The sequence below is a fragment of the Lynx rufus genome, unplaced genomic scaffold (assembly GCF_022079265.1).
Source record: "Lynx rufus isolate CCGP_SWC_20201006 ecotype Redwood Valley unplaced genomic scaffold, mLynRuf1.p SCAF_5, whole genome shotgun sequence".
Lineage (NCBI taxonomy): Eukaryota > Metazoa > Chordata > Mammalia > Carnivora > Felidae > Lynx > Lynx rufus.
In genome coordinates, this window is record NW_025814867.1 from 27,316,123 (window position 1) to 27,343,672 (window position 27,550).

Below are 27,550 nucleotides of genomic sequence, written 5' to 3' on the forward strand. Positions count from 1 at the left end.
CTGCATGTCGCTGTCCAGTTTTCCCAGCACCACTTGCTGAAGAGACTGTCTTTATTCCTTCCTTTGGATATTCTTTCCTGCTTTGTCAAAGATTAGTTGGCCATACATTTGTGGATCCATTTCTGGGTTCTCTATTCTGTTCCATTGATCTGAGTGTCTGTTCTTGTGCCAGTACCATAATGTCTTGATGATTACAGCTTTGTAGTATACCTTAAAGTCTGGGATTTTGATGCCTCTCACTTTGGTTTTCTTTTTCAAGATTGCTTTGGCTATTCGGGGTCTTTTCTGGTTCCATACAAATTTTAGGATTATTTGTTCTAGCTCTGTGAAGAATGCTGGTGTTATTTTGATAAGGATTGCATTGCCTATGTAGGTTGCTTTGGATAGTATTGACACTTTAAAAATATTTGTTCTTCCTATCCAGGAGCATGGAATCTTTTTCGATTTCTTTGTGTCTTCTTCAATTTCTTTCATAAGCTTTCTATAGTTTTCAGTGTATAGACTTTTCACTTCTTTGATTAGATTTTTTCCTGGTATTTTATGGGTTTTGGTGCAATGTAAATGAGATCGATTCCTTGATTTTTCTTTCTGTTGTTTCATTGTTGGTGTATAGGAATGCAGCCAATTTCTGTGCGTTGATTTTATTTCCTGCAACTTTGCTGAATTCATGAATCAATTCTAGAAGTTTTTTGGTGGAATCTTTTGGGTTTTCCATATAGAGTGTCATGTCATTTGTGAAGAGTGAAAGTTTGACCTCCTCCTGGCCGATTTGGATGCCTTTTATTTCTTTGTGCTGTCTGATTGCAGAGGCTAAGACTTCCAAAACTATGTTGAATAACAGTGGTGAGAGTGGACATCCCTGTCTTATTCCTGACCTCAGGGGGAAAGCTCTCAGTTTTTCCCCGTTGAGGATGATATTAGCATTGGGTCTTTCATATATGGCTTTTATGATCTCGAGGTATGCTCTTTCTATCCCTACTTTCTTGAGGGTTTTTATCAAGAAAGGATGCTGTCAAATGCTTTCTCTGCATCTATTGAGAGGATCCTATGGTTGTTGTCCTTTCTATTATTGATGTGATGAATCACGTTAATTGTTTTGCTGATACTGAGGCAGCCCTGCATCCCAGGTATAAATCACACTTGGTCGTGGCGAATAATTTTTTAATGTATTTTTGGATCCGGTTGGCTAATATCTTCTTGAGGATTTTTGTATCTGTGTTCATCAGGGCAATGGGTCTATAGTTCTCCTTTTTAGTGGGGTCTCTGTCTGGTTTTGGAATCAAGGTAATGCTGGCTTCATAGAAAGAGTTTGGAAGTTTTCCTTCCATTTCTATTTTTTGGAACAGCTTCAAGAGAATAGGTGTTAACTCTTCCTTAAATGTTTGGTAGAATTCCCCTGGAAAGCCATCTGGCCCTGGACTCTTGTTTTTTGGCAGATTTTTGATTACTAATTCAATTTTCTTACTGGCTATAGGTCTGTTCAAATTTTCTATTTCTTCCTGTTTCAGTTTTGGTAGTGTATATGTTTCTAGGAATTTGTCCATTTCTTCCATATTGCCCATTTTATTGGCATATAATTGCTCATAATATTCTCTTATTACTATTTGTATTTCTGCTGTGTTAGTTGTGATCTCTCCTCTTTAATTCTTGGTTTTATTTAGTTGGGTCCTTTCCTTTTTCTTCGTGATCAAACTGGCTAGTGGTTTGTCAATTTTGTTGATTCTTTCAAAGAACCAGCTTCTGGTTTCATTGATCTGTTCTATTGGGGTTTTTTTGTTTGTTTCGATAGCATTAATTTCTGCTCTAATCTTTATTATTTCCTGTCTTCTGCTGGTTTTGGGTTTCATTTGCTGTTCTTTTTCCAGCTCCTTAAGGCGTAAGGTTAGGTTGTATATCTGAGATCTTTCTTCCTTCTTTAGGAAGGACTGGATTGCTATATACTTTCCTCTTATGACCTCCTTTGCTGCATCCCAGAGGTTTTGGGTTGTGGTGTTATCATTTTCATTGACTTCCATATACTTTTAATTTCCTCTTTAACTGCTTGGTTAGCCCATTCATTCTTTAGTAGGATGTTCTTCAGTCTCCAAGTTTTTGTTACCTTTCCAAATTTTTTCTTGTGGTTGATTTTGAGTTTCATAGAATTGTGGTCTGAAAATATGCACAGTATGATCTCAACCTCTTTGTACTTACTTAGGACTGATTTGTGCCCCAGTATGTGGTCTATTCTGGAGAACGTTCCATGTGCACTGGAGAAGAATGTATATTCTGCGGTTTCAGGGTGAAATGTTCTGAATATATCTGTTAAGTCCATCTGGTCCCGTGTGTCATTCCAAGCCATTGTTTCCTTGTGGATTTTTTGATTAGATGATCTATCCATTGCTGTGAGTGGGGTGTTGAAGTCTCCTAGTATTATGGTATTACTATCATTGAGTTTCTTTATGTTTGTGATTAATTGATTTATATATGTGGGTGCTTGCACATTTGGTGCCTAAATGTTTACAATTGTTAGGTCTTCTAGGTGGATAGACCCCTTGATTGTGATATAATGCCCTTCTGCATCTCTTGATACAGTCCTTATATTAAAGTCTAGATTGTCTGATATAAGTATGGCTACTCCAGCTTTCTTTTGTTGACCTTTAACATGATAGATGGTTCTTCATCCCCTTATTTTCAATCTGAAGGTGTCTTTATGTCTGAAGTGGGTCTCGTGTAAATAGCATCTAGATGGGTCTTGTTTTCTTATCCATTCTGTCACCCTATGTCTTTTGATTGGAGCATTGAGTCCATTGATGTTTAGAGTGAGTACTGAAAGATATGAATTTATTGTCCTAATGATGCTTGTAGAGTTGGAGTTTCTGGTGGTGTTCTCTGGTCCTTTCTAATGTTTGTTGCTTTTGGTATTTATATGTATATATATATATATATATATTTTTTTTTTTTTCATCTTTTCTCCCTTCAAAGAGTTCCCCTTAAAATTTCCTGCAGGGCTGGTTTAGTGGTCACAAACTCCTTTAAGTTTTGTTTGTCTGGGAAACTTTTTTTATCTCTCTTTCTATTTTGAATGACAGCCTTGCTAGATAAAGAATTCTTGGCTGCAGGGGCTCCTGGGTGGCTCAGATGGTTGAGCGTCCAACTTCGGCTCAGGTCATGATCTCACAGTTCGTGAGTTTGAGCCCCGCGTCAGGCTCTGTGGTGACAGCTCAGAGCCTGGAGCCTGTTTCAGATTCTGTGTCTTCCTCTCTCTCTGCCCCTCCCCACCCATGCTCTGTCTCTCTGTCTTAAAAATAAATAAAACATAAAAAAAAATAAAAAAAAAAGAATTGTTGCCTGCATATCTTTCTGATTCAGCACACCGAATATATCCTGCCACTCCTTTCTGGCCTTCCAAGTTTCTGTGGATAGGTCTGCTGCGGGAGAGAGAATCTTAAGCAGGCTCCATGCCCAGCATGGAGCTCAGTGTGGGGCTAGACCCCAGGACTGTGAGATCATGACCTGAGCTGAAATCCAAAGTTGGACGCTTAAATGACTGAGCCACCTAGGCGCCCCTGTGTACTCTTTTCTAGATATCAGGATGATCATCAATTATGTAAAATAAAAATATCTAAAAGATCAGTAAAGCTGCCCCAACCAGAGTCATGCATTGCTATGGTGGGATAGGTTTCTGTTTGCAGAGTCTGGACAGATTTCAAAGGGTAAGTTTAGTTCCTTGAGACAAGACAACGTCTGAGTTTCATTTGCAATTCATTATCAACCTGTGCTCCTGAAATCCTTTGGGTAGTTCTGGTCAAGCTGGACAGATGGTGAGTTTATGGAGTTCAGGTGTAATTTGCTTCACACGCACCTGATCCCAGATTTCCCTTTCACTGCTAAATTTCCTCCTTCAGGGATTTATTTGCTTACTTCTTCACAGTTAGCTATCTTTTGGAGGAAAAAAAAAAGGAATACAAATCATAGAGTTCTAAATAAAATGCACCTTCTTTTTTTCAACTTGCCCTCTACTTTCCCCTCAACCACCTCCTCACTGCCAGATTTAAGACTGGGAGTCAAGTAAGATAAACATCTTCAAAAAGGATGGAATTGATGAGTTCAAGATTATATAATTATTCCCATTAGAAATGTTTAGTTGGAAATTGGAAAAAAATTAAAACCATAGGTACACAGATGTATAGTTACTAGAATAAAATGTATATATAGTAGATAAATTTTAACTTGTAACAGGATAGCTACGCCTGGGTGGCTCAGTCAGTTGGGCATCTGACTTCGATTCAGGTCATGATCTCGTGGTTTGTGAGTTGAACCCCACATTGGGCTCTGTGCTGACAGAACAGAGCCTGGAGCCTGCTTTGGATCCTCTCTCTCCCTCTCTCTCTGCCCCTCCCTGCTTGTGGTCTCCCTCTCTCTCTCTCTCTGTCAAAATGAATAAACTTAAAAAAAAAAAAACTTGTAACAGGATAATCAAAAATCTTTTGCCCAAAGTGTCCTGGTGGTGTGTGTAATCAGATTATATCTATTGCAGGCAGGTGCACAGGGACCAGGGAAGGTCCCTTTCTACAAGTCACTCTTCCATGTGCCCAAGTGCAAGTAAATCTCACTAGATCAAAATGAGACAGGTGAATGGAAAACAGAATGCCTTTAGTGAAGCTGAGAGGATTTCCAAGAAAGAGAATAGTCTTGTATCAAAATTAATTGATTACTAAGTTAGTCTCTACATCTAATTGTTCTATAGTCTGTTTAGCCAGATAATTACACAGCTTTTTATAACCCTAGTATATCCATCAAATGTGGCTTTGGTAGAGTTATGTCTCCATAAAAGTAGAGTTTGACTTCATGATCAACTCACTGTACTTAATAGACCACTAACTCCCTTTCCATGAGAAGCAACAGAAAAACAAAAGCCAAACTTGCCTACCTTCCTTTCCTTTTGCCAAAGAGGATCTCATTGTTTGTATGCCCTATATTTGCCATGGTCTGATGCCCTGCATGGCTTGTCTTAGGCCCTAGGGATCCCTGAAGATGAATTATGGTTCCAGGTGGAACCCAAAGTAAGCTTGGGAAATCAGCCCCTGCCTGAAGGTCTTCCATTGGTTTAGCCATGATTTCCAATTCAAAAGAACCCTTAATGATCAGAAATACAGCATTGAGAGGCAGGATGGCATAGACTTCATGTCTCTAGAGCCAGACAAACTGTGTTGCAATCCCAGTTCCACCAGCTACTCAATATGGAAGCATTAACAATTGACCTAATCTTGTGGTTTCCTCATCTGAAGAATGGGAGTGATAATAATAGTTTCTGCTTCATTAGGATTGTTATGAGAATGATTAAATGAGTTAATATATGTAAGGAATATAGAACAGGGCCTAATTTATAGTAAACACTATTAAAATTTCAGCTAGTATTTTTCTTTATTATATTTTTATTTTTTTTAACGTTTATTCATTTTAGAGACAGAGACAGAGCATGAATGGGGGAAGGTCAGAGAGAGAGGGAGACACAGAATGTGAATCAGGCTCCAGGCTCTGAACTGTCAGCACAGAGCCCGATGCGGGGCTCAAACTCACGGACCGCGAGATCATGACCTGAGCCGAAGTCGGTCGCCCAACTGACTGAGCCACCCAGGCGCCCCTCAGCTAGTATTTTTCTGATTACAATTATTATTGTTACCATTTGTATTATTGATAGAGATAATATAATAGTCTGCTCCCAAGTCAGCTCAAAATGTCCTGTGTCAGAGATTGTTGCTTTCATCCAGCCCTTTCAACCTATCAGAGCCAGGAGAGATTATCTGGCTTTGTTGTGCTTTTAACCCAAGGCCTGAAGAAGACTCTGAGCCCACAGAAGGAGCTGAATTAAATCCTCAGAAGAGTATGTGGGTGCTGAGTGATTGATAGCCTTCTACACTTAGACCTGTGAGTTTCATTCCTTTTTTTCAGTGTTAAAATTACTACATGTACATTAGATTACATAGCAGAGTGTATGTAGTGAGTGTAAATTTTTTAGAAAATATTTTTAAGATATATTGAATGAGAACAATACCAACACCAAACAAGCTGATCTAATATGGTACCTTTCTGGGCAAATTACTTCCTTTCTCTGAGTTTTGGTTTTCTCACTGATACAATGAGAGTTTAGAATTAGCAAATCTTGATAGACCTGTATGTAGCTCTACTATTTTAAACATTCTCAAGGTTCAAATTAGACTCTTCTTTGGGGAAAATAAGTCAGCATATTGGGGCAGAGTTGATAACACACAAATATTTTACACATATCCACCCAAATAAAAGCATTTGATTCGATTTGATGATTATATTTTACTAGTAATGTGTAGCCTTCCCCTCTCTTTTTGTTAAGAAAACTTTTCTCATAGTGTAACAAGTACTGACTTGATATTGTCTTTTTCATTTTCACCAATTCTTACGGTGAAAGTGTATAGTGGTGCTGCACTGTGCTTTTCATTTGCATTTTCTCTGATGACTCATGATGTCAAACGTCTCATGATTTGGGGCCATTTAGCGTCTCTTCAAGTCGTTTGTCCATTTTTCCATTGGGTTCTCTCCTTTTTCTTATTGATTGGTAGGAGTTGTAATTAATAAATTAATGAACTTTAACCAGTTCTGGATACCAGTCTTTGATGAATATTTGAGCTGCAATGTCTTCTCCTACTCTGTTTCTTCCTTTTCACTCTCTTAGTGGTGTCTTTTCATGAATAGAAGTTCCTAATTACAATGGAGTCCATTTTATCAGTGCATAACATTACTGCCAGTGTTTTTTTATGTTTTGTTTAGGAAGTCTTTGCCTGCCCCCAGATCAGGAAGATATTCTTGTTTTCTTTTACAAGCTTTATGATCTTATTTTTCATAGTAAAAATTGGTGATTTTTGTGCATGTGTCTGGTGTGAGATAGTAGTCCACATATATTACTTTCCATATGTGTATTCAGTTGGCCAAGCATGATTTGTTAAAAGGATCATTTTTTTTTCTTTACCATAGTGCAGTTTGTCTTTGCATTAGTCAAGTGACTGAATTTGTGTGGATCTGTTTTTGAGCCCTCTGTTTCATTCCATGGTCTATTTTTTCTTCTTTGCTAATATCACATTTTCATAAGTAATGTAACTTTATAATGAATCTTGATATTTGATAATATAAGACCTCCAATGTACCATGTCTATCTTTGTCCCTTTGCATTTCCATGTAAGTTTTAGAATCAGTTTGTCAATTCCCACAAAAAGTCTGCTAGGATTTTGATTGATACTGCATTGAGTCTATAGGTCATTCTGGGAAAAATCGACATCTTCATTATTTTGACTCCTCCAAACCACACATGTGGATCTCTCCCCCTCCACCCTACCCCCCCCTTTTTTAGGTTCTTTAATTTCTCTTAGCAATGTATTGTGGTTTACAGTGTAGGGTGTATATCTTTCATTGGATTTCTTCCTAGGTATTTGACACTGTATGATGTTAATGTAAATGGCATTATGCATTTCATTTTTTAAATGTTTGTCACAGGCTTATTGAAATGACCTTTTACATACATAACCATGTTGACATGCTAATGACAGTTTAATATATTTTTCTAATCTTTATATATATAATTTTTACTGTCTGATAGTCTTTTTAATTGAAACTATACATTTACATTTAACATAATTACTGTATATTTGTATTTTTATTTGTCATTTTATACACACACACACACACACACACACACACTTTCATTTAACTTTTTCTGGCCTTATTGTTCTGAATAGCACTTTCATTACAATATTGAATAGAAGTAGTGATAGTAGGCATACTTATCTTGTTCTCAATGTCAAAATAAAAGCATAAACTTTCAATATGTATTTATATATACATATCACATCTTCTTTAGCTATTCATCAGTCCATGGATACTTGAGCCCTCTCTATAGTTTGACTATTGTTGACAATGCTGCTCTAAATATTCGGGTGCAAGTACCCCTTCAAATATGCAATTTTGTATCCTTTGGGTAAATACCTAGTAGTACAATTGCTGTATCATAGGATAGTTCTTTTTTTAACTTTTCTGGGGAGGCTCCATGTTGTTTTCTAGACTGGCTACGCCAGTTTGCATTCACACCAGCAATGCAAGAGGGTTCCCCTTTCTCCACATCCTCACCAACACCTGTTGTTTCTTGTGTTGTCAGTTTTAGCCATTCTGACAGGTGTGACCCTCCCTGCATTCCTTGTTTCTGCCTGGAATCATTTTTCTTCAAGTTGAAGAATTCCATTTTGGGATTGTTTTTAGTGCTGTCCTGCTGGCAACGAATTCTCTTAATTTTTGATTGTCTAAAAATGTCTTTATTTCACATTTATTGAAGGAAATTTTTCCTAGTATAGAAACCTAAATATGTGCTACATTATTTAATAGTCTTATGGATGGGTACAAAAATAATTTTCATAATTTATAATATTTACATTGATCTTGGTGTTCTAGTCACTATCATGGGTTTTCTCCTAACATCCTCCTTCTTTCTGGCGTTCTGTAATAAAAATAGTCTAGAATGTGGAAGGGAAAATACCTTATGAATTTGATCAAGCCGTTTAACTTCTTAGAGCCAGGTTGCATGGGAAAAATATAGTGGCTGTACGTCACTATGAAGTTATGAGATTCTGTTTAGTTATATCTGGAAGTTGCTTTGTAATATATGTAAAGTACCAATTAGATAGAAATGTTTAGTGTTACTGTTATGTACTGAAACAGAAACATCTCATTGTATTCAGTATATCCAAGATTCTCTTATTAGTGAACATTTTTATGATACCCACAAAATGGTTAAAATGATAGTATTCATGTATATATTTATTTATACAGACACTGCCTTTTATAAGAAAGTGGGACAGTGTTTAAAGTTAGATAAAACACAACTTACACAAGGTTGGTTGTAAGTTTATTCCTGATTTTTCAAGCAACTAACATGAAAAGGGAGACCTGGCTAGTTACATAATCCAAAATACTCATGAGATTAAAAATAATCCATTAATTTAGGAGAAGTACAGTTCTTTCTTAATATTAAGTTCAGGCAAGATTTCCCCCTTTTCTTAATGATGCAGAGTTATTTAAAAGATGATTCTGCTGGTTTAGAGGTTACTGATTTGCATGGTTAATCCTATCAGTGTCAGACTGATCTAGAATTTTAATACTCTTATTTCATACCCTCAAAGGGAGAATTATATACATTTTAATGTGAGCTACAAGTAGCTGCTTTTCCACCCTACTTGTAAATGGATTCTATTCAGAAAACTAATAAAGAATGCCAGCTTCCTTTTCAAAATGCTTGGATACACATTTGAGGGAAGTTTAGGCTGATAAGTTAAAATTTTATTTTGCATATAATTAACAAAACTGCCTTAGAAAGATATTTAGCTGTATTTTATTGTTCCTTCATAGAGTTTCTTTACTACGTTGATCAAATGTTTATTTACCCTACTGTGTGCAGACATAGTAGGTTTGTTTGTTTTCCTCTGACAAAAAGTGGTCATTCAGACTTACCTTTTGTAAGGTTTTTTTTTTTTCACTTTACCCTCTTCATTTATTAAACATGTGTTTAAATGGAAAAGAAATATAGTACTGAAGCTTTTAAACAAACAAAAAAATCAAAGGATATGTTAATGTCTCACAACCAATGCCCTGATACATCCAAGGTTTTATATGGTGATCAAATTTAAAATAGGGCATTTGTTCCTTATTTAATTTCTTTGACTTTGTCTTTAGGTCTCTGGCATGCATTTTATATGAGATGTGCTGCATGAACCATGCGTTCACTGGCTCCAATTTCTTGTCCATTGTTTTAAAAATTGTTGAAGGTGACACGCCTTCTCTCCCCCAGAGATACCCAAGAGAACTGAATACCATCATGGAACGGTATGGAAATAAATATGTTGCCACAAAAACAATTTTAAATTGTACTTATATTTTAGTTCATTTGAAAAATAATTTTCTTTTTCTTTTCTTTTTTCTTTTTCTTTTCTTAAAATAATTTTCTTTTTAAACATTACAGCATGTTGAACAAGAGTCCTTCATTGAGACCATCTGCTATAGAAATTTTAAAAATCCCTTACATTGATGAACAACTACAGGTATTTAAAATGGAAGGGATACTGGGAAACATGTATTAGCATTTATATACATTCTAGAACTTGAAGATATGCTGTGAGAATAAGATGCATCAAGAATCAGTGAGAAAGGAGAAATAAGATTTTTTTTTTAAGCTGAGGGAAATTATTAGTCAGACAATCTCTTTGGAAAAGAAGGTGTGTGAACTCCACAGTTACCTGGAGCCCCAGATATGAGAAGTTAGGATTGTCATTTTTGGCCCAAACTCAACATTGACCCATAGAGCTCTTGGTTTACTTTGCAAATATATTTCTGCTAAGGCAAGAATGGGCTACTAATACTACTAAAATCTGGGGTTTTCACTGAGTCTTTGTTATTCCACTCCTTTGTTATGGGTCTTAATAATCCATTTTATTGATCAGGTGAATTTATTTTGTTTTCCTGTAGATTAGAAATTTTGATGCAGAGAATCTACCTCTGGTGGTAAGAAAAAAGCAAACAGTACCCTATTGGAGATTTTTTTTTGTTCTTGTTTTTTAAATTAGGCTTTTGTGAGTGCCTCAGGCAAATTTCCTTTAATTTTATGACTAATTTTAAGTGGACCCACAAACAGTCATTCATCTTCAAAAATAGGCACACCTTTTCGTCCGCGTCCAGTTTCTACGTTGGCAGGAAACAAGGATGCTGACTTGATGTGCACCCATCAGTTGTGTGCTGGTCGCAGTGCTGATGCTGGAGGTGCTGAAAGGAAGGCCTATGGCTCCCGTCTTTTGCAATTTGATTGCTGGGAAGAGGACCCAGTACCCAAGAAAAAGTAATCATACATTATCAGGAACACTAGGAAGAAAGCACACAGGATGCTGTAAAGTAAGGGAAGGGGATGGCTTTTGTGGTCAAAGAAAGAGTCAGTTACATTTCTCTACCAGTGAGATGGTGAGAAACACCCAGACATGTAAAGAGCCTGAGAGAATGTTGGAATCACAGGGAATTAGCTGGGACAGAGCCCAGAGTCAGATTATGTTTCTAAAGGGAGACATGGAGGGGAGGGTTCTTATGCAACAATGTGCTCTCTACAGAAGCCCCTGAGGAAAAGTGGGGTGAGCAGGACAGGGGACGGAAGGGAGGTAGAAGTTCCCAGGGACTTTTGGCTTTCGCTATGTATAACTTTCCCTATGCAAAGCCAGTTCCATTAGCCTAAGGGCAGGCCGCTGAAAAAGAGGCACAGGTACTAACTGTTGGGATCAAAACCACCCTGATGGGGCTGTGAGCATACCAAAAAAAAAAAGTTGAAAGGAATCCAAGGGGATCTGCTGGGACTAGCATGAGGTGAGTAAGGCATTTGCCCGTGGACAAAATTAAAGAGACCATCAAAAACTCAGTAATCAGGATAAATAACATTCGATTGCAGTGTTTAGAAAATCCAAATTAGGGGCGCCTGAGTGGCTCAATTGGTTGGGCATTCGACTCTCAATTTCAGCTCAGGTTATGATCCCAGGGTCATGGGATCAAGCCCTGTGTTGACAGCATGGAGCCTACTTGGGATTCTCTCTCTCTCTCTCTCTCTCTCTCTCTCTCTCTCTGCCCCACTCCCACCCCTCTCAAAATAAAAAAATAAACATTTTGTAAAAAATCCAAATTAATGGGGCGCCTGGATGGCTCAGCTCATTGAGCATTGAACTTTGGCTTAGGTCATGATCTCACGTTTCCTAGGTTTGAGCCCCCCATCTGTGCTAACAGCTCAGAGCCTGGATCCTGCTTTTGATTGTGTGTCCCTCTCTCTCTCTCTCTGCCCCTCCCCCACTCACACTCTGTCTCTCTCTCAAAAAATGAATAAACATTTTAAAAATTCTAAAAGTCCATGGTAACAAAATATCAAAAATTCAAAGACGAGATCCAACAGGGCTGGTATTAGGGTGATGCAAATGAGGTAGTCTGGTGCATGTTCAGGGTTGGGTCCTGTCTTTATAAATTTTTATTTATTTTATTTTCTTAATTCTAGTATAATTAACATAAAGTTAACAGTTATATTAGCTTCAGGTGTACAATACGGTGATTCACCAGTTCTGTATGTACGTTATTCAGTGCTCATTGCACAGTAAGTGTACTCTTAATCCTCGTCACGTTTCCCCATCCCCCACCCACCTGGCAACCAGCAGTTTGTTCTCTATACTTAAGGGTCCGTTTGTTTGTCTCTTTTTTCCTTTGTTTTGTTTCTTAAATTCCACATAAGAATGAAATCATATGATATTTTTCTCTGACTTACTTTACTTAGCATTATACCTCTAGATCCATCCATGTTGCAAATGGCAAGATCTAAACATTTGATATTATATTCTCCATGGCTTTTTGCATTAATTTTGATTTTTTATAATATTGCCTTAAAATATGACTTATCTTGGTTACTGAGTCTTTTGGTGCCCCTTCAGTTTTGCACCTGCAGTGAGTGCCTCGTTCTGTCCCACCCTAGTCTTGGCCCCAGGAGTGGGGACACGGACCCAAGGCCGGGGAGAGCCTGTGTGTTCATGGAGCTGATGGGAGGCCTGCCCGTGGTGGGTAGCAGGGAGTGAGAGAGCAGGCAGTGCAAGATGAACTTGGAGAGACAAGCATAAGCTGCGTAAGCTACCATGCAATTTTTTGTAACCCTTTATAGAAGGAAAAATAGTTACCAGTGGGTTTTATTTTCAAGCTCCCAGGCATGGTCATTAATACTGCACATCAGAAAAGACCCCTGGTAGTTTTATGCCCTTTCATCCCTGAAGAGGAGTATTTAAGGTGCATCAGGGTTGTTTTCTATTTTAGCACCTGATGTGTAGATATTCAGAGATGACTCTGGAAGACAAGAATTTGAATTGTCAGGAGGAGGCTGCTCAGATAATTAATGCCATGTAAGTAATTGCTTTGTTTTTAAAAAGCCCATTGAGCATAAATGTTAAATGCATTTGTCTTTAAAAATCTATTAGTGCTAAGCTGACTGCTTGGAGTTTCCTAGAATTCACTTAAGTCTTGCCAAGAAATTAAGGAGCTTCAGTATCTTGGCGTTCCAAAGCCCCTTTGCCCCAGGTGGTAGCAAATTGAATTATAAAAGTTTTAAACCACTGCACAGCTTACAGATCTGCAGGGTAGCTCTGCAGTTGCCTTGTAAGTATATAGAGAAATTAATATCTCAAACATTTAGTGATATTTATGCTAATGAACCTTCTATATTAAGCATAAATGGTTTTCACATCTTGTTTGTTTAACAGGAACTGGCAGAGTATCTATTGAGAAGACAACATTGTAAAGTCCTAGGACAATTGAAAATAAGCCAAAATTTATTTCTTCAGATACACATATAACTAGAGAATGTGTTTTTCACAAACATAATTATTACTATTTTTTGAAAGTTCATTTATAAATATAGAGATATATAACTATGAAGAGAGCACAAGTCGGGGAGGGGCAGATAGAGAGAGAGCGAGAGAATACCAAGCAGGTTCTGCGCTGCCAGTGCAGAGCCCAATGCAGGGTTTAATCCTATGAACTGTGAGATCATGTCCTGAGCTGAAACCAAGAGTCAGACGATCAACTGATTGAACACCTAGATGCCCCAACAAGCATAATTATTTCTTAAAAAAAATTTGTTTAATGTTTGTGTGTATTTTTGAGAGGGAGAAAGACAGAGTGTGAGCAGGGAAGGGGCAGAGAGAGAGGGAGTCACAGAATCTGAAGCAGGCTCCAGTCTCTGGGCACAGAGCCCGATGTGGGGTTTGAACTCACGAGCCACGAAATCGTGACCTGAGCCGAAGTCAGACACTTAACCTACTGGGCCACCCAGGCGCCCCCATAATTATTTAACTTCTCTCTCCTACCTCATTCAAAATTTCTGTGCTATACCATACAAGAGCGTAGAATACTAGGTTACTTCTGAACAGCCATGTATCGCCCTTCAGGCTGTGGACTGCACAACTCCACGGAGCACCACTTATAAAGACCAAATCTACAGTTTTGCTGAAGGAACTCTCTATTTAATTTTTAATGACCCTGGGCAAAGGTAGAGATGTGCAAGGCTGTAGGTGGGAACAGTAGCCCTCATTAGCCTAATCTTCAAGGCCAAATAACACAGATATGTTACTCTACCCCTTAGTCCAGTGGTTTCCAACTGCACTGTTTTCCAGTTTCACATTCAAACTGAGGAAACTGGTTCATCAAAGTCTTTGTTTAATGCATGATTTCCAGTTAAAATACCCTGTACCTCAGGGGCTAACTAGGGGAAACCTACTTTCCTTGAGTTGCTAATTATTCTTTCCCGAATACCTGGATTCTTATTTTTTTTTTTATTTTAAACTAGAGATGTGAAAGTAGTAGGTATTTTTTAAATACTAGACTAATTTTGGCTATTACTTTGCACTGCAATTGTGAGATAGTTTACCTGATGGCACTTACAATTAAAGTGTGCTGGAATCCAATTGTTTGGGTGGTCTTTCTCATCATAAAATATGATTTCAAGTTGTCACTTTTTTCACTATGTATGACTACGTTTTAGGGATCTCTATTTGATCTTACAAAATAAAGGATGTATATTCCAGAAAATTTGTGTCTTCTAGAGGCTCCAACTGTATTCCAGAGGGATAAGAGCTATCTACAAGTAGCCATTATAATTACACAAAATATTCCAAAATAATTAGAATTATTACAAAATAATAAAGACTAGAGGGGGAATAAATGAAATAGAGGAGACTTCTCTAGTGTTTTTTAAGGAGGGAGTTGAATACAAAAGCCATTCTGCAGTATCAGGCCCTGACCAAGTCAGGCACAGAAACAAAGGTCATTGAGAATATGGTTGCAGATCTTTCAATACATGAGTAATGTAAGCACATTTCTTTACCTGAAGAAAGAGGCTCTTAAATAATAATATTGACTAATATTTTTGGGGGTGTTTGGCTTTGTTATAAGCACTTTACATGAGTCAACTCATTGAAACTCACCAGAACCCTATGACTTAAGTGTCATTAGTATTATTATTGTTATTATTATTTTAATGATCATAGAGAGGTTAAGTAACTTTAATTGTAAGCGCCATCAGGTAAACTATTTCACAGTTGCAGTACAAAGTAATAGCCAAGATTAGTCTAGTGTTTTAAAAATATCCACTACTGTCACATCTCTACCTTAATATAAAATAAAATAAGAATCCAGGCATTCGGGAAAGAATAATTAGCAACTCAAGGAAACTAGGTTATAGGAACATGCCTAAAACATTACCCCCTGAGGGCCTATACATGTAACCTGGGCACTATATTTGAACCCAGAGACTGTTATTAATCTGTGTGATAACCACTGTGCCATGCTTACCTACTGTGTGAAGCATAGAATTTACAACATAGTCAACAAAATGTAGCTACTAAAATACTACCATATGGGGCCTTTTATGTGTCACATACTGTATATACGGTATCTCATATAGTACTCACCATAGCCTGTGCTTTACAGATGAGAAAACTGAGGTTTAGTAACTTGCCCAAGGCTACAGAGCTGATGTGTGGTAGAGATGGGGTTCAAACCCTGCCTAATTCCAAAGTATATCCTATGCACATGGTTGAATTAGTCTGCCAGTCCATTTATTCCTTGATGGCCAAGATCCTAATTTGATCCTTACATTATAAAAAGCAGTCATAGGCAATGAAATGAGCAGAAATTTGTTAAATATGTAATTTGCTTTTAAACAAAAGTCTAATTTGAAAAATATTGCCAATTAACCACAGTCCTGGTTGGCTCATTACCTACCCTGAGTTTATTAGTTTTTGCCTGGCCTGTCTCCAGATGCTTCCCCCTTCTTGGTAATGTAATGATACTTCTGTAAAATATTTGTTTAATTTTTCTGAGCGTGTTTGGGATGAGCTGCATGTGGGGGATCTTTATTATTCATAGGCAAAAAAAGATCCACCTGCAGACTCTGCGGGCGCTGTCTGAAGTGCAGAAAATGACACCAAGAGAAAGGATGCGGCTGAGGAAGCTCCAGGCAGCTGATGAGAAGGCCAGGAAGCTGAAGTAAGTTGCCTTTCCTTAGGGTACCTTGGGCTCTGGCCACTTCACAGGACTCCAAAGGAATTTACTAAAGAAAAGCAAAGGCAAAAACAAGAAATCAAAATGCATATACGCATTTATATTTGTTTCATCACTTACTCGTCCCCTCAAAAGACGGTTATTTCAGCCATAGGTGGTTATTGGATGCCAGCCACCATTAATGTCAGGCTTTCAGTCTTGGGTGCAAAGAAAGATTGACTATCAGGGAGGTAATTAGTGATGAAAATATAGAGTCAGCCTACAAATGAAGCCTCATTGTTGCTTAGACCTCTTTTTTTTTTATTAAAAAAATTTTTTTTTAATGTTTATTCATTTTTGAGAGACAGAGACAGAGCATATGCAGGGAAGGGGCAGAGAGAGAGGGAGACACAGAATCTGAATCAGGCTCCAGGCTCCGAGCTGTCAGCACAGAGCCCGACACGGGGCTCAAACTCACAAACGGCGAGATCACGACCTGAGCTGAAGTCGGACACTCAACCGACTGAGCCACCCAGGCGCCCCTGACACCTCTTGTACATATGCCAGCGAGAGAGTGAAGAGGGTGGCTTCACTATCTTGTCCTCACTCCCCAGATGTTTGCTGTACTCCCTCTGCCAGGAGACCTAGCTGGTCTATAGGGAGAAGAATGTCCCAGCAGGAAATTGTTGGCTTTAGGAAGCAGATTGGAAGCAGCTCTGTTCTGCCAAGTGAAACCCTTTGAAAAGTCAATGCTCAAGGCGGGCTGCTGGTGGACAGTTTTACTAGGAATTAAAGTATTTGCGTGAAAAGGGAAAATTCCAAAGAGACCTAGACTCCCGATTTCTGAAAGACAGATTTTTCAGTTGGTAGATTATCCAGTTTCCTCATTCTTCTTCTTTGTTCCTCTGCCAACTTTTTAGTAGTTTAGAAGCCCCAACTAACAACTAGAGAGACAGAAAAGACCTGAAAGTCAAATCTGTCCATTTTGTGACTTTGGTAGCATATCTGAAAGAGGATTTAGAGGTATTCTCGCACTTGCAGTGCGTATCATGAGGAACCAAGGAAGAATCGGTGAGACTACTTCTTTTCCCTTAACACACACTTTCTGTAATCAGTGTGGAAAGGTATTTCTGTCAGAGTGCATCAGGGGTAGTCGTGTGCTGGTAAATGTTTAACAACCACCTCTGGGGTTGTGGGGCAGGGGGTGTAAATACTCCCATGATGGCCAATTTCAAGCCACCGGTATGATATCATCGAATGTTCAGTTGGAAGATATGGACACAATCTGCTGTTGGGAACCTAGTGCAAGCTGGTTTCTGCAAACCACGGCACCACTGAGTATGGGTTTTACTGAGAAAATATATTTACATAAATCCCTTGAGCCACTGTCACAGTCCCAGGCCTATTTCTAACTCTTCGGGAATGGCAATATTCCTGAGGTACCATGACTCATGTCATTGTTTGAGGGTAAGAGGAAAATGAAATCTCTGACAGGAACAGATTAAAAAGGCAATTTAATAACTTATATGCATATTACAAATTATGTTTCAGATTAAAACTTTTTTATACACAAAGTAAGTAATCCATCTTCCACATGACATTCAATATGTTTCTTATTTAAAGGCAATGGTTTTAACTAGTTTGGTCCTAATTTTGTGAATAAATTACATTGGAATTGTTTTTGATCATTATTTTAGGATTCGAGTGCAGTCATAAAAAGACTCTATTGTCAGAAGGGATATAATGTACCCACTTTATAAACAAAATTTGACTACAGGGATGTTCAGTGACTTTTCAACAATCTAAATCGAAATTAGCACACAAGTAATCACCAGAACTCAAATCTTTCTTTCAGTTTAGTACCAGGTCTGTTACTTTCTATTCTTCTATACTACACACAAAACAAAATGTGTCTGAGAAAAATTCCCCTTTACAGTGACTCTCATGTTCTTTGCGTAAATTCTTTGACATCTAGCTCTAATCTCCTTGTGTGTGGGTTAATTCATCCTGAGAACAGTAGTCGAGTTATCAGTATGTGCTGGGCACTGTGACGCACACCCCTGCGTCAGGGGCGCACACCCCTGCCACCACAGAGAATGCCCAGGGATCAAAGAAAGAACCACCTTCTTTTGCCTCAGAGGCATGCCTCAGGCATTCATTTTAGGGGCCTTAAGGATGGACGAGGAGCCAGAGCATTATCATGTGTGCTTAAAAGAGAATCAGGTGGGTTCTGCACTGCATTTTCCTTGATGAGGGAGAGACCCATTGACCTGGTTTCCCAACACCCCGGTTTGCCTGTTGAAACAGGGATCACGCTTACCTGCATAGTATAGATGTGGCTTTAGCAAAATGCAGCTGTTTTTTCTACATTCACTTTAAATCTGCAGAAAGCTTGCAGAAGAAAAATATGAAGAAAATAACAAACGAATGCAGGAGTTGAGATCTCGGAACTCTGAGCAGCTAACTATTGATGTTCTCCATGTAAGTGCTCTCTTGTTTTAAATTTCACATCAGACTTTGAATTGCTTCAGATTCATCACATTCATGTGGCTGATCAGGCAGGAAGAGGGACAAAGGGGAGAAAAAAGGCATCCAGACCAACTTTGCCCCATTCAGGGAGGAGGTAGTAGGGTTTATTTTAGAATATAGGCCAGTGGTTAGTGATGACAGTAATTCAGAGCAGCTGTACTTAGAGATGGATTGATAGATTCATCCAAAAACATCCAAGTGCATACTGTGTTCAGGATAACTCAATCAGCACGGAATGAACAACTGAGGAGTAAAGTTATGACTTTGCAGAGCAAATTGTGTTCATATCTAATTTTGAATTTCAGCCATGCTCTTGTTGCTTTACCTCTTTAGTCCATCGTTCTCTTTCTGTCTTATCTTTTATTCTTTCACTTTTTATTTGTCTCCTGTCTGTATCATTGTGCATTGTGTTAATACCCCTTTTGAACTTTGAATAATTACCTTAGAAGTCCAATAATAAGTAGGGTTTTGGAGTCCCATGAAATGGACCCTGAATCATGTCCCCTGCATCCCAAGCTCCTGAATAACAAATACCATTTTCCCTAATGGTTAAAAACATCATGGGTCTTGGTATAGGCTCTGATATTTAAGGAAGTCTTTCTTCAGGGTCGTATTTGTACAATAGACTTCAACTCCAACTTCCTATCTCTTCTGATAAAAGCAACATGGGAAGGAGTCATTTTTATGGAGAACTTTACAGTCTCAAATTCTGGTTTTTCATTCATTGGAGATCTCTGCATCTGATTCTTTTTCTTTAGCAGGAAGAACCAAGCCCCCTGAAGCTGTGGGATGATCCCTGGAGTCTGGGGACACTAGCTCTGCTGTAGCTCAGTGATCAGAGAGCACCAAACTCTCAACCAGGCAGAGCTCAGAATCACTTGTTAATCCACCTTTCTGAAATATTTAGTGGTTGTGAGTGTTGTAGATTTCTGAAAACCCAAAGTTGGACCAGTTGAGGGACCCAGGCTTCTCTGACCTTAAGAGTTTCTCTCCTTTGGGGTGCCTAGGTAACTCAGTTGGTTAAGCATCTGACTCTTGATTTCGCCTCAGGTCATGATCTCAAGGTTTTTCAGATCAAGCCCCATGTTGGTCTCTGCACTGGCAGTGAGGAGCCTGCCTGGGATTCTCTCTCTCTTCCTCTCTCTCTGTCCTTCCCCTGCTCACTCTTTTTCTCTCTCTTTCAAAATAAAGAAATAAACATTTTTAAAAAAGAGTATCTCTTTCTTGGACCCTTTAGCAGATAATGTAGGGACACTGCTGACATGTGCTCAATCCCACTCACCCCACTCTCCTCCCATTGCCCACTCCATTAAGTGAAGCCAGCTGTGGGATCTGTTGTGGGTCCCAGAGACATGGGAATTGGTATCATTCCCACTCATGAAACCTAGTGAACAGAGAAATTGCTGGCTGAAAGAGATGGGGTCAGCAGCAATGTTGGATCCCTACTTGGAGAAAGGTCTTGATTTCACCACTGCATGGAAGGACCTGAGCCCCCTCCAAGCACTGAGTGCTTGTCTTCAGCTCCCCAGTTTTTATGTCCTGAAATAACTTCTGGAGGTGCATGACTTTTCCTAGGTCTGTCAGCTTTCTTTGCCATGGGACTGAGAATTGCAAGTTGCCAAGGTCTTTAGGAGGAATCTGGCATGATTATAGAGATTCTGTGTTTGTTAGTGTGTGTGAAACTACTTGTTAATCATCTGAATAAAACTGGGACATTTTCCCTGGAATGTTAAAGGACCCTTGCTTCTAAGGGATTTTATCCTCAGAGATTAGAAATTGAGAAGTACAGATGTGGTAATATTTTGTTGTATAAGACCTAAATAACTTTCTTTATTCCTGAAGTTGCTGTATGGCAAATACAAATGTAGTTTCAAGTATGATCTTACATTTTAGTGTCTGATAATTTACTTGATGTTTTTGCTTTTCTTCATTGACCTTTCAAAATAATAATTTGTGAGTTATTTTTTCATTTCGGATATTATTATCAGTGTTAAACAACTGTAAGTGATCCTATACACTATAAGTGATCCTGTCCTCCTGTAAGCTGGGATCCTTGGGGGATCCTGCAGTAACTTTAAGGTAAAACTGAGACTATATGGGGGCGCCGGGTGGATCAGTCAGTTAAGTGTCCAACTCTCAGTTTCAGCTCAGCTCACGATCTCACGGTTTGTGAGTTCCAGCTCCGCATTGGGCTCTGCACTGATAGAGCTCCGCATTGGGCTCTGCTCTCTCTCTCTCTCTCTCTCTCTCTCTCTCTGTCTCTGTCTCTGTCTCTCAAACAAATAAATAAACATGTTTTTAAAAACTGAGACCTTGGGGCGCCTGGGTGGCTCAGTCGGTTAAGCGTCCGACTTCGGCTCAGGTCACAATCTCACTGTCCGTGGGTTCGAGCCCCGCGTCGGGCTCTGCACTGACTGCTCAGAGCCTGGAGCCTGTTTCAGATTCTGTGTCTCCCTCTCTCTCTGACCCTCTCCCGTTCATGCTCTGTCTCTCTCTGTCTCAAAAATAAATAAATGTTAAAAAAAAAAAACTGAGACCTTATGGCAGGCAGAATCTTGGGAGATTTTATTAATTGTATATTATCCCACAGAACATGAGATCCAGACAGGATAGTCTAGATCTTGGCTCAACTCAGACAAGGAAAGTAAGGATTTCATAAAGATCTCATGAAGTCCCAACCCCCAACTTCCCAGTGTCTACCTAGTTCTTTCTAATTCTATCTCGTTTCCATCAGCAAGGAGCAAAAGGAGCAGGAGGGGAAGTGCCTAATGCTGTCTTGTCCAGAGGTGTTGGTTCATTCTTTGGTCATCTGAGATTTAGTGTCATGAACATCTTTGACTCTGAGCTTTCCAGAAGCACATTCCTAAGTTTACATATTGATGGGGACAGGAAATGTTGCGAGCAGATGCGTGGTTCTTGCAGACAGTATCTTCTTCTAGCTGGTTCAGTCTTACAGACAGGGCTGCATAGCCACCCCCAGGTATCTTGCCCTATTTCATGAATTTCTCTCAGCCACTTCCTTCTGCACATTTTTAGCATCCCAGCTTCTCAATTTCAAATGTCACCTTCTCTTCAGAAAAATCTTCTTTGACCTCACAGGTGAGCAATCCACTGGCTCTCCTCCAAATTCTTTAATTTTTTTTTATTTTGATGTTTATTTTTTGAGAGAGAGAGAGAGCAAGTAAGGCAAGGGCAGAGAGAGAGGGAGACACAGAATCTGAAGCAGACTCCAGGCTTTGAGCTGTCAGCACAGAGCCTGACACAGGACTCAAACCCAGGAACTGCGAGATCAGGACCTGAGCCAAAGTTGGATGCTTCACCGACTGAGCCACCCATGTGCCCCTCTCCTCCAAATTCTTATGGCTTACAGCAATGCTTCTCAAACTTCAAAATTCACCCAAACCATCTGTTGATTTTGTTAAAAGGCAGATTCTGATTAGTTTGGTCTAGGATGGGGCATAGGGTGCTGAATTTTTAACAAGCTCCCTGGTGATTCCGACCTGCCGGTGTAGGACCACATTCTGATTAATAATGGAGAGAAACTGGGGCTCTTGAAAGCCATTCACCTTCAGATGAAGGAAGGCTTGGAAAAGCCACCGATGAACACTTTCTTATAGACTATTTAGGAAAAAGCATTTAAAGGGAACAGACATAAAGGGGAAGTGACCTTGGGCTTCCTTGTTGGCCCCAGAAGGAGGATGAAGAGAGGGGCCTGAGCAGGCAAGAGACACATTTAATCATATTCATGGGCACAGAGTGAGGCAGGTTTAATGATACTCAAAGAACAAAGGAGAGAGAAAATGGGAAGCTAAACACTTTGCAGAGGGACTGAAGAGCTTTAAACATCTCAAGGAAAAACACCAGTGAGCTGGAAAAGATGAAATAAAATGTAAGAAACAAATTGGATTAATCAGATGCAAGAAGCTGAAGAAAAACGTGATGAAGAGAAAAGGAAGAGGAAAATGCTCCCGTCTTCACCCATACACATATTTAGGATTTCATTTCATCCTGATTTCACTGGGGCTCTGTTCTCAATTCCTTCTTCCTTTTCTTGCCAGCTGAAGCAAACTACCTTATATTTCAAAAGCAGTCATATAAGATAAAAATCAGAGTTAAGAGAGAAAAATGGGCTGGCTCTGTCATTTCTTAAACATGTTATAAAAATTCTTCAAGGCGTTTAGGAGAATAGCTTGTTTTGTTTTCCAGACCCCAACTGACAGGGGCCTTTTATTTTGGCAGGCCTTTTCTGCTTGGCTGAATCTGGGTGTTGAAATCTGGAAGCATAGTTGAATGTGGATTCAGGTTAGGCACTATTTCTTTAAAGGATGGTAGCTTCAAAACAAAACAAAACAGAAACTAGATTCCTGTAATACACATGAGAAGCCTGATCTTTCTTTTATCCTGCGGCACATCCAGTTGTGATGGGGCCAGAACTGGCTTTCTGTGGAGAAGTGCGTAACAGCTCAGGTCTCCAAGAATGAAATAATAATGGGAATCCACGATCGGATCAAGTTCTTGCTAAGAGAAGCAATTATGACAATTCTATCTGTTTTTTTCAAAGAGAATCTTAGTGAATCAAAGTCCGTTGAGGGTCCAGGTACTGATTTTCCAATGATTTCTGATGTAAAAGTGAAAACACATTTCGCGCAGTCTCTGTGTGCTTAAAGTTCTTAAAGTTGCCTGTGTGCTATCGGTGATCCTTTCAAATTTGGAACCAATTTCACCTCCTGCAACAAGTATACAGCACAAAAAATGGACTTCTTAAAAATATTTTATGACTGTGTTTTCACAAATGCCATACCACAGTATGGCAAGCTTTGTTTTGCTTATTCATTTAAGATTAGTTTGAATTTAACTTTCTGTTTTTAATAAGATACTCTCAGAGTAGTTCTCCATGAAAGCCACTTTTCAAGGAAAATAGGTCAGTTCAACATTAGCTCTACTGAAAAAAAAAAAAACTGGAAAAAAAAAAAAGCAAAATGATCTATTGGAATACCGATATATATATTTGAGAATTTTACTTTTTTCGAAGTGTGAATTCTTTCCTTTTTAAAAAATGTTTGTTTATTTTTGAGAGAGAGAGAGTGTGTGTAAGTGGGGGAAGGACAGAGAGGATCCAAAGCAGGCTCTGCACTGACAGCAGAGAGCCCGATGCGAGGCTTGGAACTCACAAACCATGAAATCATGGCCTGAGCCAAAGTCTGACACTTAACTGACTGAGCCCCCAAGGCACCCAAGTGTGAATTCTTTCATGTGGTCTTTTAGATCTCTTTCTTTAGGAAACTGGAATTCACAGCATCATGGAACCGTTAAAGCTAGAAGAGAACGTGGAAGTCATCCAAGGCAACAGCTGTACTTCTGAGATGAGGAAACTGAGCAGGGCTGGGCTAGGGTGAGGTAGATGTGATACCCTGGATGCAGAATTGAAGAGGGTATTTGTTCTTAGCTGCTGATCGCTCCTTCTCTTTCAGGAGCCTAAAAGTGAGTACGCCCTTCAGTTGTGTTCATGGCCATTCCTCCTGCCTCACCCTAGTCATGGAGCTGAAATTGATGGTGTAGAAGATTAAGGTCACCTTAATTGGTGTTTCTCTTATCTCAAGCTGCCTTCTTAAAATTTGAGATGGTATCATGTTTAAGGGAGAGGATTAGGCAGACTTTTATTTCCAAATAGTCTTCTAAACAATATTGTTTCGTTTGTGGTAATGCTGTTTTTTTCTATCAGCTTCTCATGAATTGTTAATTACCTTCCACAAGGAATCTGATGACCTGACTTCAGAGAACCTGCCTGAGTCTCAGCCCATTCCTTCCTTGGATCTTGGCCCACTTGAGTCAAGTATAGAAGACACCATAGCTGACCTTGGAGATCATGGTATGAGTTTGCATCAGTATTCAGAAGGGTTGGCACATAGGTTGGTATGGCTGACCCTCCAGTAGGCCTGGCTGGCTTCTGAGAAAAGCTTTGGATGCATGTGACCAACTTCCATCAGTTTTCCAGAGCTGAGCTGGGACCAAGATAAAAAGCAGAGAAGCCAAGGGATTTGTTTGTCCTCTCCTATCTCCTTTGTGATAGATGAAGATGAGTTAGAAACTCACACCAGGCGAGAAACCTCTTCTACATGAGTTAAACAACGTCATCATTAACTGACTTTGGAATAGTGTAGGACCGTAAATGTGCTGAATTACCATGTCCCTCTTCTATAAGTGATTCCCTGGCTTTCATAATGTAAAGTGAATAAATGAAGTCAGACCTTGGAAAATCAACTATATGGATGATAATGGATGTGCAAACAATACCAGAAGAAAAGTGCTCAGAACTGTTACCCAAATGAGGGAGATCTATCCTAGCTTAATGGTTAAAAACATGATTTAGGAGTGAAAAAGCTACCTGTATTAGGGAAGCCTCTGGCAACTTAATCTTTCTAGATCTCAATTTCCTTATCCATGAAGCAAGAATAATATCTTCTTTAAGGGTTGTTGTGAAAAGCAGATGAGAGTAGGCATGTGATGTGCTCTTACCTTAGTGCCCCACACAAAGTAAGAGCCAAAGAAAGGCAAGCATTTATGATCCTGAGAGGAAGGGTTATGACCACCTCAGGGCCATCTCAGTCTTGTACCACTATCCCCAGTGCCTAGCACAAAGTGCTAGGAATATTGTAGGAACTCCATTAATATTTCTTGAATGAATGAATGGATGGATGGATGGATGGATGGATGAATAGATAAATGAATGATATGTTAGTCTCGACCTCTGAGAAGCAGATGTCAACATGGGACTAAAAGTGCAAGGATATTATTAAGGGAAATGGCTACATGGAAGGCATTAGGGAAGGAGCTGGAAAAGGCTGAGAGAATCATCAGGCCATGATTCAAGTCATGTTCCAAGTAAAAAAAGCAAGGTTTGGTGGATGTGTACTAGTCTGCTAGGCAGACAGAGGCAACCAAGACATCAGGAAGTCTTCAAGCAAAGTCAGTCGCTAGGGGCTTGCCCGAGTATCCCTGCTGCACTCTGGCAGTGGTAGTGGCCTCTGACAGAACACAGGGATGGATTTCAGAACACAGCCCTGGGGCCCTTGGCCAGTTACACTCCTTGCAGTGGGAGGTCTTCAAGGTGCATCCTCATGGCTGCACAATGGTGTAACAGCTCTCTGGCAGTAGTTGAGTTCTCTTTCCAAATTGAGGGTGAAAGTGGTGAAATTTGGATTAACTGGTCATCACAGCCCAAATTCACATTTGATATCTTCCTGCCAGAGCCATTAAAGCTTGTGCTGTCTCCTTCACCTGTAAGGAAACTAGCACCTAAAGCTTTTTAGGTTGACATTTTAAAATGGTACTGTGGAAGCCATATGGTAACAGGTATTATTTACAAACAAATATATATATTAGGTGGATTTGCATCTTAAATCCTTTTCAAGTATTTCTTTAATATGTTGTTATTCTCCAAAGGTAAAACTTGGGAGAATAGAAATATCCCATGGGCCTTTCCTTCCAAAAATATAAAACTGAGAGGCCATTGGATAGCACTTGATATGGAAGGCTTATGCTTTGCTATATAAGGCAGAGCCATCGCTATGTAAAAAGAGGAATCCCCAGGACAGGATATTGAGTGGGTGGTCTAGGATCAAGAAGTCTGGGCCCAACCTCTGTGTCTCAAATAAGAAAAGTACCGGGGTGCCTGGGTGGCTCAGTTGGGTAAGCGTCTGACTTCGGCTCAGGTCATGATCTCATGGTGTGTGAGTTCCAGCCCCATGTCGGGCTCTGTGCTGACAGCTCAGAGTCTGGAGCCTGCTTCAGATTCTGTGTCTCCTCCTCTCTCTGCCCCTCCCATGCTCATGTTCTGTCTCTCCCTGTCTCTCAACAATAAATAAACGTTAAAAGAGTTTTTTTTTTTTTTTAAAGTAGGAAAAGTACTTACTACTCATTCCATGGAGGAGAAACCAAAGACATTAAGTAATTTGCTCAAGAACTCAGAAGTGCCTAACTTCTAGAGTAGCACCCTTTCCATTCCCCAAAGTGTATGTATTTGGAGGTGGTGGATGGGAGCAATAGGTTTGTAAGAAGCAGACAGGAGTCAAATGAATTGGACTTTCAAAAGGCAGAGTCTTTTTGTATCCCTATGCTAATTTTTGTGAACTGTAGTAGTCAGATTACTCCTTGGCTAGCCCTGACCACAGGTTGCACCTGCTACTGGGAAACTCAAGCCAATATCCTCCTTTATCTTTTGTCATGGAGGTTTCAATATGGTAGACCAGGTATTGATTTACCAGCCACACTGGAAATGGTCAAATCTACTCCTATGACTACCTTGTTTATACTATAAGGAAACACTACCATAATAAACTGTCAGATCCAAAAGATGCATTGTAGTTTTAATTGAGCTAAATGCCTTGTAGAATAGTTTAAACATTCCCCTTTTTTCCTCCCTGTAAATTCATATTTTCTAAATTGAAAAGGGAGATTTGTTTTTTTATGAATATAATTTATTGTCAAATTGGCTTACATACAACACCTAGTGCTCATCCCAAGTGCCCTCCTCAATGCCCATCACCCATATTCCCCTCTTCCCCACCCCCCTGTCCACCCTCAGTTTGTTCTCTGTATTTAAGAGTCTCTTGTGGTTGGCCTCCCTCCTTCTCTGTAACTATTTTTTTCCCCTTTCCTTCCCTCATGGTCTTCTGTTAAGTTTCTCAAGATCCACATATGAATGAAAACATATGATACCTGTCCTTCTCTGACTGACTTATTTCACTAACCATAATACCTTCCAGTTCCATATGCATTGCTGCAAATGGCATGATTTCATTCTTTCTCATTGCCAACTAGTATTCCATTGTATATATAAACCACATCTTCTTACCCATTCATCAGTTGACGGACACTTAGACTCTTTTCATAATTTGGCTATTGTTGAAAGCACTGCTATAAACATTGG

At 39.3% G+C, this 27,550-nt stretch overlaps 1 protein-coding gene across 1 annotated transcript in view; it reads left to right on the forward strand.

Annotated features, from left to right (window-relative positions):
• The window catches only part of NEK11 (NIMA related kinase 11), a 261,051-nt gene that overhangs the window by 93,066 nt on the left and 140,435 nt on the right, over positions 1–27,550 (forward strand). The window contains exons 6-11 of the mRNA XM_047099560.1: positions 9,730–9,879; positions 10,016–10,094; positions 12,871–12,956; positions 15,979–16,098; positions 18,480–18,573; positions 24,376–24,490. Coding sequence (XP_046955516.1) covers positions 9,730–9,879; positions 10,016–10,094; positions 12,871–12,956; positions 15,979–16,098; positions 18,480–18,573; positions 24,376–24,490 — 644 coding nt within the window. The remainder of the gene's footprint in view (positions 1–9,729; positions 9,880–10,015; positions 10,095–12,870; positions 12,957–15,978; positions 16,099–18,479; positions 18,574–24,375; positions 24,491–27,550) is intronic.